Source organism: Apis laboriosa, unplaced genomic scaffold (genome assembly GCF_014066325.1).
Source record: "Apis laboriosa isolate Shangri-la unplaced genomic scaffold, ASM1406632v1 scaffold23_cov150, whole genome shotgun sequence".
Taxonomy (NCBI): Eukaryota; Metazoa; Arthropoda; class Insecta; order Hymenoptera; family Apidae; genus Apis; species Apis laboriosa.
Window position 1 is genome coordinate 1,293,455 of NW_025222452.1, and position 17,027 is coordinate 1,310,481.

Below are 17,027 nucleotides of genomic sequence, written 5' to 3' on the forward strand. Positions count from 1 at the left end.
ATTAAGATAAGATTATTATTTTGATAAGCTGATAAATGATGATAAGTGTATAGCCATTCTAGTAATTGAGATAACATCAAAACTTATTCTATATCTATTTAATTAGAAAAAAACTTCAAGAAATATGATTTTTTTAAAATTATGATTTCAAACCAAAAATTAAAAAATAAAATTTCTTTATTCTTATTATAATTTTGAATAATAAAAAAAATAATTTTCCAATCTGAAAAAAAATATATCTAAAAAGAGCATTTCTTTTCATTTTTCCTTATAAAAATGAAAAAAAATTAATTAAATATGAATATAATTTCAAATATAAAAATTCAAATGTACGATCTTTTTCACGAAATTTTTTCTTTCAATTTTCACAAAAATTGAGAAAAATTGCAAAATTCAAGAATTTGTAATTTTTAAACAAATTATGATTTTATTCCTCTCTCTCTCTCTCTAATTTCACATGAAATAGTGCGATTTAAACACTAAATTTAAAATTCAAAGCATCGAGTTTAAAAAGTGATTAATTTGGCATGACTTTTATTATATATCCTCAGAAAATTTACTGCTTAGCAATAGGCACGAGTTTTACGACCTCGGGGCCCCGAGCACGATCTATTAAAATACGATCCTATAGTTACTACATGTATATAATCATGCCCATACAATGAATGGCATTGAATGAATTGAATGAATGAATTTCTTTGATGATTAATTTAAAAAAGAAAAGAAAAAGAGAATAAAATTAATAATTTCTGTTTTTTTTTTAAATAAAAATTGTATTATATTTATTACAGTACCTTATTACAATACCTATACATATGTACATTGGTCAATAAGTAAATCTTATTATCATATGGTATCGGAATTTTTAGTATATTTTCTAGGTAAACAGATCTTTTTCTTTTATTTCCTGTGGCAATCGTTGGCCATTATTTAATCTCAGTATACCATTTACCGAGTCTTTGGAGAGCTCGTTTCCATTCAGCGACTATCGGTCGATATCGTTCTCTGTTTTCATTGTTTGGTATAAATATTGCTTCTACTTTTCGTAACTTGAATATATTTTCCTTGCTCTTCCAAACGCCTAAAAAGCGGATCGAAAAAATTTTATAAAAATTACGTTTATTTTTATTACTTTTTTTTAGCCGTAAGCTAATATTTCATTTCCTTCGATAATTATGATAAAGTGGAAATTTTTTAAAGCTTAACGTTTCAATTGTTATTATAATTTTCGTATGAATTATAAATGAAATGTTGTATTATTGGTATTATCTTCAATCGGTATTGTTGGGTCATAAACAATATTACGAACAGTTTGAATAAAACTAGAAATACATAACAATAATATTGTTAAGTTTTATCTATCGTCTTGGAAATTTACATACCGCATTGTAAACCAGTGAGAAATATTATTCCTAAAATAGATATTTCCGTGCTTGATGCCCGTTCCACTTCTAGACCTGTCAGATCGGCTAGCAGTTGTAATATAAAATCATTTTTAGATACTCCGCCATCAACTCTACAATAATTATAATATTTATGTATTTAATATTAATAAAATTGTATTTAAATGTTTAATATTTAATCAAATTCAAAGGTATGTAACATAAATATTTTTAAATATGCAATGTAATGATATATAGAATATTCAGAATGATTTTTTATATTTTCCTGCTTTTTTTGATGAGAAAACGTTTTAAATAGAATTGATAATTATACAAACATAATTATACAAGCAAATTATAATAAATATTTTCTCATGAAATAGAGAGAGAAACGAATACAATATTTTATATGTAATCAAGAAATTCTTCAAACTTCTTTTTTAACGAATTCATTACTAACCGTATTCTCTTATAAATGAAGGAAGTTTCTGAACATAATGTCTCATAAAGTAGTAACATTCCAAAAACGATACTTTCTAACAACGCTCGAACCAGATGATTCTTTCTTGTGGTAGGTTTTAGACCTATGAAACCTGCCGCTGCTCTGTAATCATTTATCGGCGCCTGTGACGAAGAATTTCTCCTCTTATTGAACTGTTTTTATCGAATGAACGACTTAAATAAATTATAGAAAATTATAAAAATGAAATATTGAACGTACGTGTAATCCACTGAATGCAGGAACGAAATACACTCCATCAGAGTCGTTCACCGAGTTCGCGATATTTGCTGTTTCTGCTACTTGGTCGATTAGACCTGAAACAAACTGCATCTTTAAAATTCTAGCGTTTCGTTGACCAGTTTATTTGAAATTATACTATTTGATTAAAAAATTTTTCTTTTTTGGTAAATAAACGATATTAATTTTCTTTTTTTTTTTAAGAAAAAATCGAGAAAACATTAAAATTAATTATGAAAAAAATAGAATTAAATAAAAATATAATTTATTATAGGAATTGTTGATATTGCGAAACTATAGTAAAAAAATTTTCATCAAGAAATTACTTATTTCTTTGGCCCATTCAATGATACCTCCAGTTTCGTTCCATGCACCTTCCGCCATGTATACTAATTCATCTCCTGTTTGCCATGCGATCAGAGGATAAAGTCCTGTTAAAAAAAAGAAATTAAAAATCAGAAATGGATTTTTTTTTCGCGTAAATAGTATTTATCCTTTCATTTTCTTCAATTTATTTCTAATTCTCTTGTTCTAATTCTCTTCTTCGAGATATTATTAAAAAAAAAAAAAATTACCTGCGACAGAAGCGTGCGGGATATTACCCGTGTTCACGTTCAAAAACGTGCCAGTTCCCATGGTGATTTTCAAATCTCCCGGTTGCATACACATCGAGCCGAACAGCGATGCCGATTGATCTGTCGTCTACTTCAAATAACACGATTAATTTCAAAAATTAACTTAAAATTCGTACAAATAATTTGTATTCGTCGAAGACAAGAATTCTCCTTTCAATTTGTTTAAATTTTTTAATAATATTATACAACTTACTGAACATAATATCGGAATTTCGACCCCGAATAAATCTTTTGGAGTACTGCCAAAATTTCCACTGGTCTCCACCACTTGGGGAAAGATATTGTGCGGCAATTTAAGCAAATTTATCATAGAGCTTGACCAACATTTGATAAAAGGATCAAAAATTCCAGTCGCTGATGCACTCGAAATGTCTGTCACGTGTTTTCCTATACAAAAAAATATACAGGATGTTAATATTATATTCATAAGATTTCTGAAAGATTCTAAAAATCAAAACAAACGGGAAAGAGGTCGATGTGCAAAAATGTCGATTAAGGCTTATTTATCAAGTTATAAGTTAATTGATAAATAAAGTTTGGATTGGACGAAGTGAGATACAAGATAGAGTGTTCTGTTTTTGTTACACTGCACTATTTCCATCTTTCTTCATTTAATATAAATTTTAATTAACAAATAAATTAACAAACTTTAATTAACAAACTTAACAAATAAGTGTCGATATTTTTGAATATCAACTTTTATATCTTCAGATTCTTATATTCTTCGAAAATATCCATAAATATATTAATAACCCGATAATTTATTATTTTTAAGATTTTTTTGGAAATAAAAATAAATTAAAGTAAATTACTGTTTTTATTCTGTAATAAAATTGGAAAGTTGAATGAAAAATTGACAGGGTGTAAAATAAATATATATTATTAAAATATAATAAGAAAATGAATACCAGTGAATTTATATAAAAGCCAAGAATCAATTCCACCGAAAAGGACATTTCCATCGTTCATCGCCTCTTGCAAACCAGGCACGTGTTGCAGTACCCACACTAACCTTAGTGACATCTAAGTAGTGTCGTAAAACAAATGATGAAAAAAAAAAAAAAAAGAAAAAATAAACATAACGATTAAATTAAAATTTTTCAAATGTTCTGTATCATTATCATAGAGAATTAACTTAATACACATAAATAAATAGAATTAAAAATCGATAGGAAATGAAAATAGAATAATAAATAAAATATTTAAAAGACATTAATATTTTGAAGATTTTCATTTCATTTTCTATCTTTTGATTTGAAACCAACTGGTCTAATTGAATTAAATGGATTATTAGATATTGTAATAATGATATAACAAGAGAGAGAACCTGTGTGTTCATGAATTTAAAAACGCTCATTCCAAGGAATCGTTTGTTCCTGGAGAAAGTGTATAAGATCTTCGACCCCATTTTCAATATTCTCATTATTATCGACGAGTTCCATTCTTTGACCAAATTGTCGGCACGTAGATCTTTCCATGTAATAAAACTGAAACATTTGATAAAAATCATCGTATCATTAATACAGAACGATAGAAATAAACTCGATTCTACACTCACTTGTGATAATGCCTTCCATCTTTCGAATTCCACGTTGTGAAACTGCCTCGTTGTGTCGAAATTCCCATACCAACTATCGATTCCAAGCTCACTTTTGATTCTACAATAATAAAAATATTTCTCATCCTCTCGAAACGAGAATTTTTCTACGTTTTTATAAATGATCATTCAAACTCACCTGTTAGAGTATTTTTTATTACATTTATTATAGTTGTCCACAACGCATCTGGATCTATTTCCACATAATTCGGTTTTGGATACAAAAGCTGGATCTAAACAAAAAGAGAAAAAGAGGATAAATAATTTTCCTCGAATTAATTAAAAAATCAAGAAAAATATATACAAAATTATAGTTAGATTATCAATAATCTTTTTAGAAAATTATTTAAATCTTTTTATGTTTTGATGCTTTAAAGAAATGCTTTAAAAATTGTCGTAAAATATATTCAAAGATTTTTAATACTACTAAATTTTTATAATCGTTAAATACATGAAATAAAACAATGAATAATGAATAAAAAATCAGTTGCATTAAATCTGTTGCATGTTGTAAATATATTTTTTTCTAATGATAATGAAGCTATTCCTGATCCCTTCTATTTATCTATTTTTTTATTAAAGTCTTTCTTCTTCTGCCTCTTCTTTTTTTTTCTCTATTATTATCTCTATTATTATTTTCCTCCAGTGTACACTCCTCTTTATGCAGATTTATTTTTTTAAGCAACTGCATAGAAGCACAATGGGGTTAATAAACAACACGACGATCGGTCAATTCACTCAATTGTCGTTGATATGGATTAAATCATCTCGATCTATGTGTAACAAAAAGACGGATGTGCAGAGAGTGTAACTGTTGGAACCGGTTTGTACATGTTGGAAGATAATTTTACAGCGAATAAAAGAAGAACATAAACATTTGTTGATCAAAAAAATATAATTCAGAAAAAAAATTTTTTTCCCGTAATCATAGCGCAGAATAATAGCGAGAATGAAAAAACTGTCATCCATTATTATTATATGATAAATTATCATATTTTTATTTTTTTTTTATAATTACATATAAGATTATTCTAATTATCGTTCGAGCATCATTATTTTTTTGCTAATTTATACAATTATATAATAGTATCTACGTAAGAAGAAACATTTTAATTCATTTAATGATTAATTTATGACTGAATTCGTATTATTATTATTTTCATTTTTCTCGCATTAATTATATATTAATTAAAAGATTAAGAAAATATTGAAATACTGAAAAAAAAATCAATAATTAATTAAAGCAATAATTTATCGGTTTTATAATATTTTTTGAATTTATAATTTTTCTAATAAATTATGTAAATTTATTGGATAATATTTTTTTTTATTAATGAGAAACAGAATTCATTAAAATCTAATTTAATTAATTTAAATCTATCAATATATAATTTTACTATAAAGATTTGATGTTTTTTTTATAAGTATGCATATATATTATCTCGAGTCTTAAGGTCATTATATAAATATTCAACATACGGATGTAACACATTCTTTTATATTTCAATATCTTTTTCATATCTATCGATTTCATATCTAGGAAAAACTAAAACAATGATTCTATAAGTTTATTGAAAATTATTCATATATTCCAATGTAAAAACTTATAAATTATAGATCGAATTATATTTTCAAATCATCTTTTTTATATTTTTATATGTAGTTGTTATATCACAACCATTATTTTCATATTTATATGTGAAATAATATTATTTTTTCACACGCACGATGATTTTGAATTTTCTCATTCTTTACTGAATGAAAAAATATAGAATAATTATTTCAAATATATAAACATATGTTTGAAATAATTCTTATTTTTAAAAAAGGAAAACAGATGTTACATAGTGTATAAATGTTTTAAAACATTTATTATTATTCGACATATAAACGTATTCTATTCTCTTTATTTCAAAGTCGTTTCATTTAATATTTTGTACACACACACAAACACACACACACATATATATATATAAAATATATACATGATAGTTATTTACGAAAGTTTTCATAAACCATAAAAAGACCATTAATGTTAAAATATTATAGTAATATAATGCTATATAATAATAATTTTGCAAAGATATTCAATTGCATTTATTTTAACAAATATATTTTTACAACGTGCACGAAGATTTTTATGATTGACAGCAGAATATAAATTATAAATTTTTTTTTCTTTTCTTCTAAAAAATATTTCTAAAAATCCACAATAACGGTAAATCTAACCTTTTCCGTTGAAGAAGCAATTGTGTTTCCTTCTTCATCGAGTATATGAAATCGTACGTTGGTGGTACCGACGTCGAGCGCCCCGATGTATCTCATATTTCTTTGACAACAATTTAAATTTACCTTTCATTCGAATCGTCAAAGATTATTTCAATGCACGTGGCCCAGAAAAGAGAATAGGCCGCAATACAGAGCGTGTTCGTATGAAGATACGCGACATACTGACGCTTATCGCATGTGGATTACGTGTTTAAAAGAAGAACATAGTACTACGCATGCTCAAAAGCCACTTTATCGGTATTACGTTCGCGTAGGCGAAGGCTTACGTTAGAGATGGGATCAAGTATATTGCAAATAGGTTCAAATCTTGATTGAAAGGTTTCTAATTCCTTACGAGTATTTCGAAAAAAGTAATACTTTTTATTTAACTGTGAAAATGTGAACGAAATAAGTTCAAATACTTTCTATTATAAATAAGGGAAGATCGATCAAAGTTAGTATCTGACAATGAATATAAAAGACCGATCTCAATTATATATATATATATATATATATATCTTTATCGTTCATCAACGATTAATTTATTTATTTATTTTTATCTTTTTTCTTTTTTTATTTATTCTTTTCTTGACTTTAAGTTTCCTGATTCCTGCTCCACGAAAAAGAGAAATTTTCGAGAGATTTCTCGTAGAGAAAATTCCTCGATAATTGCCAATTGTCTATCTGAAAATAAGTGAAAAGCATTGAACCTGGGGGGCGTCTCGCCTATCTCTAGCTTCGAATTTCATGGGGCGTCTGATAATCGTTCTGTTACGAACGAGAAATCGTTCAGTCGACTGGTGGCTGTTGGCTCATTTCAATGAAAATGAGAATAATAACAGCTCTTGGATTTCTTCTTTTTTGGCAGGATTCGGGTAAAGTGTCATCAAGTATCATTATCGTTTCCCTTTCTCCTTAAGACACGGAAATTCGTTAGCAATAAAGTTGTAATAACAGTGTTCCTTGGATTTCGAGAAAGTAGAATTGCGGTTGTAATTCGGCACATCGAATAACGACGAGAAACTAATTAAGAATAAAAAGATAAGAAATTTATTATTTCAGATTTATTATTCAATTCTTATAGAAAAAATCATAATAGTTAATGATACCTAAGAATAGAATTAAGAAATTTCACAAATTTCTAAATTTTATTTCCATCCTATTAATTTTGACTCTAGCTAAAACCTATTGTTTGAATAGATAGGTAATCATTGTTGCTTCTTTCAATCTATCGTGACGAATCAATTTTAATTCTCGATTTTCTTTTGTTTCTTAATCTTTTTTTTCTCACTAAATTTCACTAAAAATTTAATTAGAATTTTAATAATACAATTCTATTACTTTAATCCCTTCCTTTTTTATTTCATCAATTTTCTATATTATCATATTTGATAACGATTAGAAGAATTATCATCCGGATCAATAATGAAAAATTTGATTTCAATTCAGCACAATATATTTTGTCAGCAACCTTAGCTGAAAACGACAATGAACTCGAATACTATGCGTTAAATTGCAAGGATTATGACCATCCAACTACCTTGTTGAAATTGAGGAGATATCTTTTCTGCGATTACGATCCTAATGTTCGACCGATTTCGTCCCATCAAATCGCCAACAACGTGACCATGCAACTACTTCCAAAACTGATGGAATTCGTAAGCCAATGAAATTTATAGAGAAAATAAATTCTTCAAGATTCTAATTTATCACATTCACTGATTATTTATGTCCTGTTTAGGATGATTGGACCAGCGTGATGGAGTTGCACAGTTGGATGACCCTCGTGAGTTATTTTCCGAAACAATTTTACTTTTTTTGTAATCGAAGAATTCGAACGTTCATTCTTTTTTTTTTTTTTTTTTTTTTCTAGATATGGACCGATTCTCATCTTTCCTGGAAGCCTAGCGATTTCGATGGGATCAATTATATTTACGTGAGGAGCGACGATATTTGGGTTCCCGACATTTCCGTTTACAATTCGTGAGCATCAAAATAATCTTTCTTTCTTTTTTTTTCTTTTAATTTTTTTCAAGGTTTCGAATATTCGATGATTAAAAAAAAAAAAATAAATATATATATATATATATTGCCCCTATCGAATAAGAGGCGACATGACGTTCGATCAAACTGGTATACCATCTACTACGTGCCTGGTGTTCAGTTCGGGTTCGGTAAGCTGCGTACCATCGGTGAAACACGTTGCCAAATGCGCGACAGATTTTTCCTCGTGGCCGTACGACACTCATCGATGCCGGATTAATTTTGGCTCGTGGGTCCATTCAGGGGAGGAAGTGAACATTTTTCTCGACAAAAAGGGGGTAAATTAGAAATTGAATTACGACTACGACCATCAAAGGTTGGATTGTAACGACTTATTACCTTTTCTACCTTCTGATATCACTTTTTTAGTTCCACATGGACGGGTATACGAATAATTCCAAATGGGATTTCAAAGTTATAAAAGCGACCAAAGTGTTGAAGATGTACGCTTGTTGCCCGAACGACACTTATCCGATGATCGTTTACGAATTCTCCATAAGCCGACATTACGGCATATTGCACGCCACCTACGTCATACCTGCCGTAACAATGATGTTGCTCACGTTGACGGTACTATGGCTGGACTCGAGATCAACGGAGAGAATGATCGCAGCGAGCGTGAATTTGATCTGTCATATACTTTGCATGTCCGATTTGCATTGGCAATTACCTCACAATAGCACCAATCCTCCCAATATACGTAAGTATTTCCAAAATGCGAATTGCAAATGAATTAATGTAACTCAGATATGATATATATAATATATATATGTATACGATATTTATGATGATGAAATTTCTTGTGTATATAAAATCAAATTAAATTAATCTTTACATCATGTAAATATAGTTGTTAGCACGTTATTATTTTATTATAAATATATAAATACATAGTATGAAAATATAATTCTTTAAGTCAAGTAGGAAAGCGTATATGTATATACATATTTTTTTACAAAAAGTTTATTTCTTCCAGTGCTCTACTATAGAGATTCGCTTGCCTTGTCCGTATTCGCTTTAATTTTAACCGCTCTGCTTCGGAAAATGCAAGAAATGAACATCGAGGTGCCATATTGGATTTCTATAATAACTTCGTTCGTCTTGAACAACAGAGCCGGACGTTTCCTTATTCTTACCGAGAACGATACCAAATTATCCAATCAGGGAATACTTGGCGAAGAGACTGAAAACAATTCAGAGGTTTCGAAATCTCGGACTAAGGAATCGGCGTGGAGACATTTCGCGGCCATAATCGAATGGCTCTCCTTCTTCATCGTGATTTTCACTTACATCATCATTCTGATCACTCTTGTACCATCGACGTGAAGAATCGAATCCCCCTACGTTCTTCATCAGTAATCGATTGTAGATTCTCATTCTCAGAATAAATAATAATTTATAACGATGTTTTTTTTTTCAATATTGTATTGATAATAGTTTCATTTGTTATCCTTTCTCATATCTCTCATATCTTTCGAATAATATTTTTTAAATTTAATTTTTTTTTTTGTAAAACTTCAAATAAATTGGAATTTTAAATGATATTTGTTCGATATCTTATTAATCTTAGATAATTTACAAGTAAATAATTAAGAGTAATAATCAAATAAATTCTGACATGTAAAAATATAAAATCTTTGAGTTTTGATGATAAGAATATATTTACATCATCTTATTCTATGGATAATTTTATTTCAAAAATAATTATTAATGAATATTGGTAATAAGATCGATATTATCTTTAGGAATCTTTATTTTCCTTTATTTTTACAATTTTACGCTAATTTTCTAATTGGGCAAAGATCGTTTCGATCGATAGCCCATTTATTTTTTTATTCCAGTTGGTAGTGAACCAATTCGAAAATACCACATCTGATAAAAATCCGATAAACGAACGAAAGGGGGCGGTCTTCGATGTCCATGGTTTAACATTTCACTGGGCGTGTTCACTACCCTTCTCGATTCATCTCGATCTACTACTAGTCATTGCCGATCTGTCATTTCGTTTTCTTCTCTCTGTTAAACATGAAGAATATATTCCCCGTTTTATTCGTGATCATTAATGTTTTATTACATGGACAAGTGATCTGTTATATTTGCAAAGACATCACAAGCACTTCTGCACTTCATAGATTGAAACAATATCTATTCTGCGATTATGACAGGGAGATTATTCCCGAAGAAAAGAATGGCACTAAAATTGATTTTGGATTAAGCATTCAACATTATAACGTTGTAAGTATTTTTTTTTTTTTGCAAAGTATAAATAAATCGAAAATCGTCAATTTCTTTCTACTTTATTCCGTTCCATGCTCTTCAGGATGAATATTCGCACAGCGTCAATTTCCACGTTCTGCTAAAATTGGTGAGTGAAATAATAATAATAATGATAATCGGTCAAGACATCCGATTTCAATTTTTATAATTTTCTAAATTCAATTGAGATTGAAATTTTTCATATATTTGATATAAACGATAGATGTGGAAACAGAATCACTTCACGTGGAAATCATCCGAATTCGATTCTATCAATTCTATTCGCGTAAAGAGTTACGAAATCTGGGTCCCCGATATCGTGATGCACAGCGTGTAAGTTGCTAGCAATTGAAATGGATATGACGTAAATCGTTATCATATCCGATCAATTTTTTCTTTTTTTTTTTTTTCTTCTTTCATAACACAATTTCTTCTTCGTAACACAAATTACATATGATTAACATAATCGTTCGATATTATGAAATTTTGCTCGCACGTGTTTCACATCTGTTTACGAAATTTAATTAATTAATCTTATATAGGAAGATTCATGTATTATTAATATCTCGTAGATTATCACATTATATACGAGTTGTTACAAGCTTTCTTTAGCTCAAATTCTTTATTTGTTCGTTGTTCACAATTTTCAATTTTTTTAGAACAAGTGTCGGTGTCGATCTTGAGATGCCTTCGGTCGAATGCATAGTGTTCAATTCTGGCACTATATTGTGCGTACCGTTCACTACTTATACACCTGTCTGCGAATTTGATCACAGTTGGTGGCCTTACGATATATTGAACTGCACTATACATATTGCCTCGTGGTCTCACGGAAGCAACGAGATTAAATTAAACTCTTTGGATACTGAGGAACGAGTGTGTATAAAATTTTAATGTTTGTAATTGAATCATGTTAATTTTAATAACAATAATTTAACAGAGTTTTGAAAGATAGAAGTTGAGTTTTTAAAGATTGAAAAGTCGATAAAATTATTGATGCAAATTATTTCCCTAGATTTTAGATGATATGTATAATAATAACACGGAATGGGAGATAGTGCATATGTCTCACACCGAACGTACAATAGATTCCAAATTTGGTTTAGGTTTTACCACTGATTTATTATCCTATAATATTCTACTAAGAAGACATTACTCCATGAACAGTACGACGTATGTGACTTTGACTATAGGTGTGTAAAATATGTAAAAAAAAAAAAAAAAAATACATATATTATGATAAGTGGATAGAGTAAAAAAAAAAAGATTATTTCACATTTAAATTACAGTATTAATGACTATGACATTGATGACATTATGGTTAGAACCAAGTTCCACGGAGCGTATGATTATAGCAAATCTGAATTTTATTCTGCATCTATTTTGCTTGTTAGATGTGCAATGGAGGATTCCTTTCAATGGAATTCAAATACCAAACTTGAGTAATGCTTTAATTTTTACGATTATTATTAATTAAATTCGAATTAATATGAAAATATTTTGAAACTTTGCGTTATCTTGAATTATTATTATTAAATATTATTTTCTTTTTTTTTTAGTGTTGTTTTATGAAAAATCTCTTGCCCTAGCCGCATTCTCGCTTATATTGACAAGCATCTTGCGATACCTACAAGAATTACACGCTGACGCTCCAACATGGATATCCTCCATCACTGAATCGGTTTTAAAAAGCAAAGTAGGACAAGTGTTTTTAATTACTATTCTGGATTCAAAAGTATCGGCAAGAATTGAAATGAACGAGGATGATAACACGAGTTTGGTATCTCTGGATAGGAAACAGTATACATGGAGATACACGTCCATTTTAATCGGATGGAGTGCTTTCTTAAGTATTTCATTCGCTTATATAATTATGCTAATTATTTTTATACCAAGAAACAAATATGAAAGTTTTAAAAGTTAATTTATGAAATTTAACTTATGTATCTTTCTTAATTTAGAAAATTTATATTAGAAAAAAAAAAAAGGAGAAGGAAAAATTAAATATTCATCAAATAATTTAATCATGAATTTGTGTATGATGTATAAAAAGATATTGGGTGTATTGGGTGTTTTAAAAAAAAATTTTGATTCTTCTTTTTTTTTTTTTTCTTATAAATACATTTATTTTGGAAAAACATGTCGTATTTAATTGAATACGTCAATCGGATCTATTTTTGCATTTGTTAACAGTGCGATCAAGTTATCTTATTATTATCTTTGTTACATGAGTTATAACAATAAAAAAAGAACGATATGATATACATCGATAATTCTGCGTGAAACTTATTTTAGATGAAACTTCATATATGATTTACGATGCGGCATGAAATGTGCGAGTAATTTTAGCAAACAATAGAGTTTTTAAACTTGTAAAAATTGTAATTGCTAATAAATGCTAAATGCAAGAATAAAAAAAAACGTGATACTCTTTTGCTTATCAGAATTTACTCGGTGTTTCGTCAACAACTTCTTACATTATGTACATGATACGATTTAACATTCACGTGAATTACATATGCTACATACACGATGAAATATACATATTGAAAAAAATGAAAGAACAGCTAACTGGAAGAGTGAAAAAAATTCTAAATTCGCTTTAGACTTACATTTATCTTCTCTAAAGTATTGTAATTAGAATAATTGAAAGAACGATTTATACGCGATAAATACGTTGAAAATTGTAGAAAAATCGAAATGGTTGAAGAAATTATGCGAATACTAAAATGCCTATACAAAGTTACGATCAAGAGACAAGATGGAATGATGTAAATTTCATTGTGATTGATATAATAGATAATCTTTTAGAACCCTTGGAAGTGGAAGTGAATCAACTGCATTTCTTTTAGTATACTGTAGTATAGCATCACGACAGGCACTTTGTAGGGTAGATACTGCTGAAACATATAATTATTAGCAAAAAAAAAAAAAAAACAAAAAACAAAATATTTAGAAAAATATTGTACTTGTAAGAAGGAAAAATAACATACCACCATATAGTTGAACTATCCTAACTTGTTTTGTGGTACCATATACATCTACTACAGCACGTAAAGGTCCTGCTTTGTATGGTATGTCTTTTTCACATACACCTTGGTCTTCACCATTAATTATGAAATGCATTTCTGCCTTGTCAGAACCAGCTTGTGGCACATACATAATTCCAATACGACTACCAGCATCTGTGGGTAATATATATTGAGAAGAATCAATTGTGTTTGGTCTAAGAGCATTAAATGGAATAACTCCACGAGAAGTTTGCACATTTACTCCATCTGTGATCAATTTTTTTTCTTCAGATGGAATTTCACCTTAAAGAGAATACATATAAGTTAATTAATAATGTTTAAAAATAATAAAAAGTTAATTAATAATGTTTAAAACTGTAAAATAAAGTAAAATTATCATAAATTCTTTAAATATAAAACTTAATTAACAATGCTTAAAACCGTGTACAACTAAGATTACCATAGATCCTTTGAGCATAACTATCAAAACCATCCCATAATCCATATAGGCTTTTTGTAATAGCAAATATCCATGTATTTCCAAGTTTAGCGAGATTAGGCATAGCAAATTCTGGTAGACTATTATTCACAGACGCAGGATCTATCAGAGTCAGTCCCAATCTCATATGTCCACTCCATCCTCTTTCAGTCTTTTCAATTTCTACCAAGAATATTTCACCTGGTTGTAATGGTTTTTCACTAAAAGCCAGAGAGTTTGCAAAACTGGCAGTGCGATACGCCACTGTGTTATCTTCGCGTAGCATAATATTTTCCCCGTGAGTAGGGTGAAATCTGGTTACTATTTTTCTAGATTTCTCAGTCATCGTACTATATTATAATTAGCTAAAAAGTTGATTCGGAGCACCGGTACTATGAGTTTTCGAGGATATTGCACTTTGATTTTACGAGAAACCTCATTGAGAAAAGAAAAAGAATAATTTAAGGCGCTCCGATATTTCGCAGAAGAGAAATATGATCGATTTAAATGATACATTGGAATGCTTTCGATAATTCACATGATTGTCCGAGGAATCTAGCGGCTGAAAAGTGAGGTTAGACGTCCATTCTTCCAATACATTATTAAACTATTTTTTGATAGTTTATGTTTCAACACTATCGTTATATATATTAATTAAAATTCGTTGCCATAACTAATGATTCGTTGTCGAAATTTTATACTGAAATTGATTTCCAAGAGAAAATAAAGACAGACACAAGACTGGCGACAAACTGACGGATAGGATAACTACTATGAGAACCGAAACAGAAACAGCTGATTGGATATATGTATGACAGTAATGTATATAGGTAAATAATAATTAAAATACTTTGTTATCAAACAATATAATTATCTATTTCAAATTGAATTGTAATAAGAGAGAAAAAAAGATATATGTATAAATATATGAATTGAATAATCAAATATGAATTATATTTGAAAAACATGATTTTAAATTCAATGTAAAAGAATCAGATTGTTACAATTTTTTCTAAAATATTAAAAATATTATTTAAATAAATATATAATAAATAATAAATAATATTAATAATAATAAATATTAATAATAATAATATTAATAATAATAATAATAAATAATAAATAAAATATATAAAATATTATTTATTTAATGTAAAAAATAATTTTTTAATTAAACTATAATTTTAAAAAGTAACATTGGTCAATTTATACGTCACATTGCAAGGTAAATAAATTTTGACTATATTCGAAATAATTGATAATTTTAGAAGGAAATTAATTAAAACATTTTTATTTAAAATTTTATAAAAGATTTATTTCTAAAATTTATATGAAATTTGAAAACTTTGCGATAATATAAATAAAACATATAAAAAATGAATAAGAAACTATTTATTTTAAATTATACATTTTATATATTTAAATTTATGTAAATCGATATTGAATATCGATTGAACAATTTATGAAAAAGAAAGTTATTAAATTATTATGCAAATAAAAAATTCTCTTTATCTTTTAATTTCATAATATATAAAATAAAATATAAAAAAAATACAAAAATATATAAAATAATATATAAAATTATATATATATTTAATTTTAAATATATTGCAATCAATAGATCGAAAATCGATTCGTAACAGTGAAAGTGTCGACATCTTGCTAGTAATGTAGTAAAGATATAAGTATAATTCGAGGTTCAAAATTGATATCGTGTTAATATAGAAAAAAAGAACACGTATATTATGTAGATCGTTTATTATTTAAAATAAAATGTATATGATAAATTATTCAAACTCATTAAAACAATGGAAAAAAAGAAACAGGAAATATTTTCTTGAAATATTTAGTTCTCAAGTAATTTACAATTATCGAATGTACGAATTATTTCCAAAACATTTCTTCCAACATTTTTTGATCAATTATATAGATATCATAGATTATAAATCAATACAGTGTAAAATATTTCTACAAACAACATAAACAATTTATATTTCTCGTTTATATTGTTGTAAAAATAGGAATATAAAATATAATTCGATCAAGTGCTAATGAATGTTATGTTGATAAAAATTATTGTCTATTTTTATCTGAACTTCAATCGAAAATTCATAAAATAAGAAAAAGGTATTATAATCTGCTGATTTTTAACTTATATTAGTCTGAAAAAATAAATTCGTTAATTAAAAGTAAAAGCCATCATAAATATTTTTTCTGTATCATAGTATATCTTTATTGTCTTTAGTTCATTGGAAGAATATTCTGATACATATCAGATATTTGAAATAAGATTATTTATTTGGACGTTTCGAAACATTCAAATGACGGAAAATTCAAATCTTGATTGACATTTTTGTGAAGATGAAATTTTTGAAATATCTATGATTCTTTTAAATATTAATTGCTTTTTTTTTCATTTTTATTTATTAAATAAATTCATCTTAATCCTTTTCTCCTAATTCTGATTAATTTATTATATTCATTAGATATATTTATGCTAATCTAATTTTTTTTTAGCATTTGTGAATTTTTACCAATTCCAAATGAATTAAAAGAAAATTTTTATTTTCTTTTAAGATGAATATTTATTTATATGCAAGTTTTAACATTTGTGATTT

The 17,027-nt window shown here is 27.6% G+C and overlaps 3 protein-coding genes across 3 annotated transcripts; 1 reads left to right on the top strand and 2 right to left on the bottom strand.

Moving 5' to 3' along the window:
* Positions 1 to 753: 753 nt before the first annotated feature.
* LOC122713243 (putative glycerol kinase 5) lies at positions 754 to 6,817 on the bottom strand. The gene is made up of 12 exons (XM_043933497.1): positions 6,583 to 6,817; positions 4,493 to 4,586; positions 4,315 to 4,414; positions 4,084 to 4,243; positions 3,665 to 3,779; positions 2,950 to 3,143; positions 2,697 to 2,823; positions 2,448 to 2,552; positions 2,104 to 2,198; positions 1,843 to 2,006; positions 1,383 to 1,516; positions 754 to 1,081 (listed from the first exon to the last, which is right to left on the bottom strand). The coding sequence occupies exons 1-12, from the start codon at positions 6,676 to 6,678 to the stop codon at positions 927 to 929; spliced, it is 1,539 nt and encodes a 512-aa protein (XP_043789432.1). The 5' UTR covers positions 6,679 to 6,817; the 3' UTR covers positions 754 to 926.
* A 595-nt stretch (positions 6,818 to 7,412) lies between these two features.
* On the top strand, positions 7,413 to 12,905 carry LOC122713422. The gene is given in 15 exon segments (XM_043933855.1): positions 7,413 to 7,496; positions 8,071 to 8,279; positions 8,363 to 8,407; positions 8,495 to 8,604; positions 8,729 to 8,942; positions 9,034 to 9,364; positions 9,641 to 9,986; positions 10,484 to 10,616; positions 10,618 to 10,899; positions 10,985 to 11,029; positions 11,144 to 11,253; positions 11,580 to 11,796; positions 11,936 to 12,113; positions 12,210 to 12,362; positions 12,480 to 12,905. Coding segments are annotated over 15 exon segments (2,793 nt in total). The 5' UTR covers positions 7,413 to 7,441; the 3' UTR covers positions 12,845 to 12,905.
* A 149-nt stretch (positions 12,906 to 13,054) lies between these two features.
* LOC122713312 (neuralized-like protein 2) lies at positions 13,055 to 15,155 on the bottom strand. Its single transcript, XM_043933658.1, has 3 exons — positions 14,392 to 15,155; positions 13,914 to 14,234; positions 13,055 to 13,817 (listed from the first exon to the last, which is right to left on the bottom strand). The coding sequence occupies exons 1-3, from the start codon at positions 14,753 to 14,755 to the stop codon at positions 13,699 to 13,701; spliced, it is 804 nt and encodes a 267-aa protein (XP_043789593.1). The 5' UTR covers positions 14,756 to 15,155; the 3' UTR covers positions 13,055 to 13,698.
* Positions 15,156 to 17,027: the final 1,872 nt, after the last annotated feature.

What these genes read in the sequence shown, in the direction of transcription:
- LOC122713243 (XM_043933497.1), bottom strand. Translation starts at nt 6,678, where the DNA reads ATGAGATACATCGGGGCGCTCGACGTCGGTACCACCAACGTACGATTT. An exon ending in TGAATGGGCCAAAGAAATAA is followed by an intron (nt 2,199 to 2,447) that starts GTAATTTCTTGA and finishes AGTTTGTTTCAG; the next exon opens with GTCTAATCGACCAAGTAGCA. An exon ending in CTGCATTCAGTGGATTACAC is followed by an intron (nt 2,007 to 2,103) that starts GTACGTTCAATA and finishes TCTTCGTCACAG; the next exon opens with GCGCCGATAAATGATTACAG.
- LOC122713312 (XM_043933658.1), bottom strand. Translation starts at nt 14,755, where the DNA reads ATGACTGAGAAATCTAGAAAAATAGTAACCAGATTTCACCCTACTCAC. An exon ending in TTATGCTCAAAGGATCTATG is followed by an intron (nt 14,235 to 14,391) that starts GTAATCTTAGTT and finishes ATTCTCTTTAAG; the next exon opens with GTGAAATTCCATCTGAAGAA. An exon ending in GATAGTTCAACTATATGGTG is followed by an intron (nt 13,818 to 13,913) that starts GTATGTTATTTT and finishes ATGTTTCAGCAG; the next exon opens with TATCTACCCTACAAAGTGCC.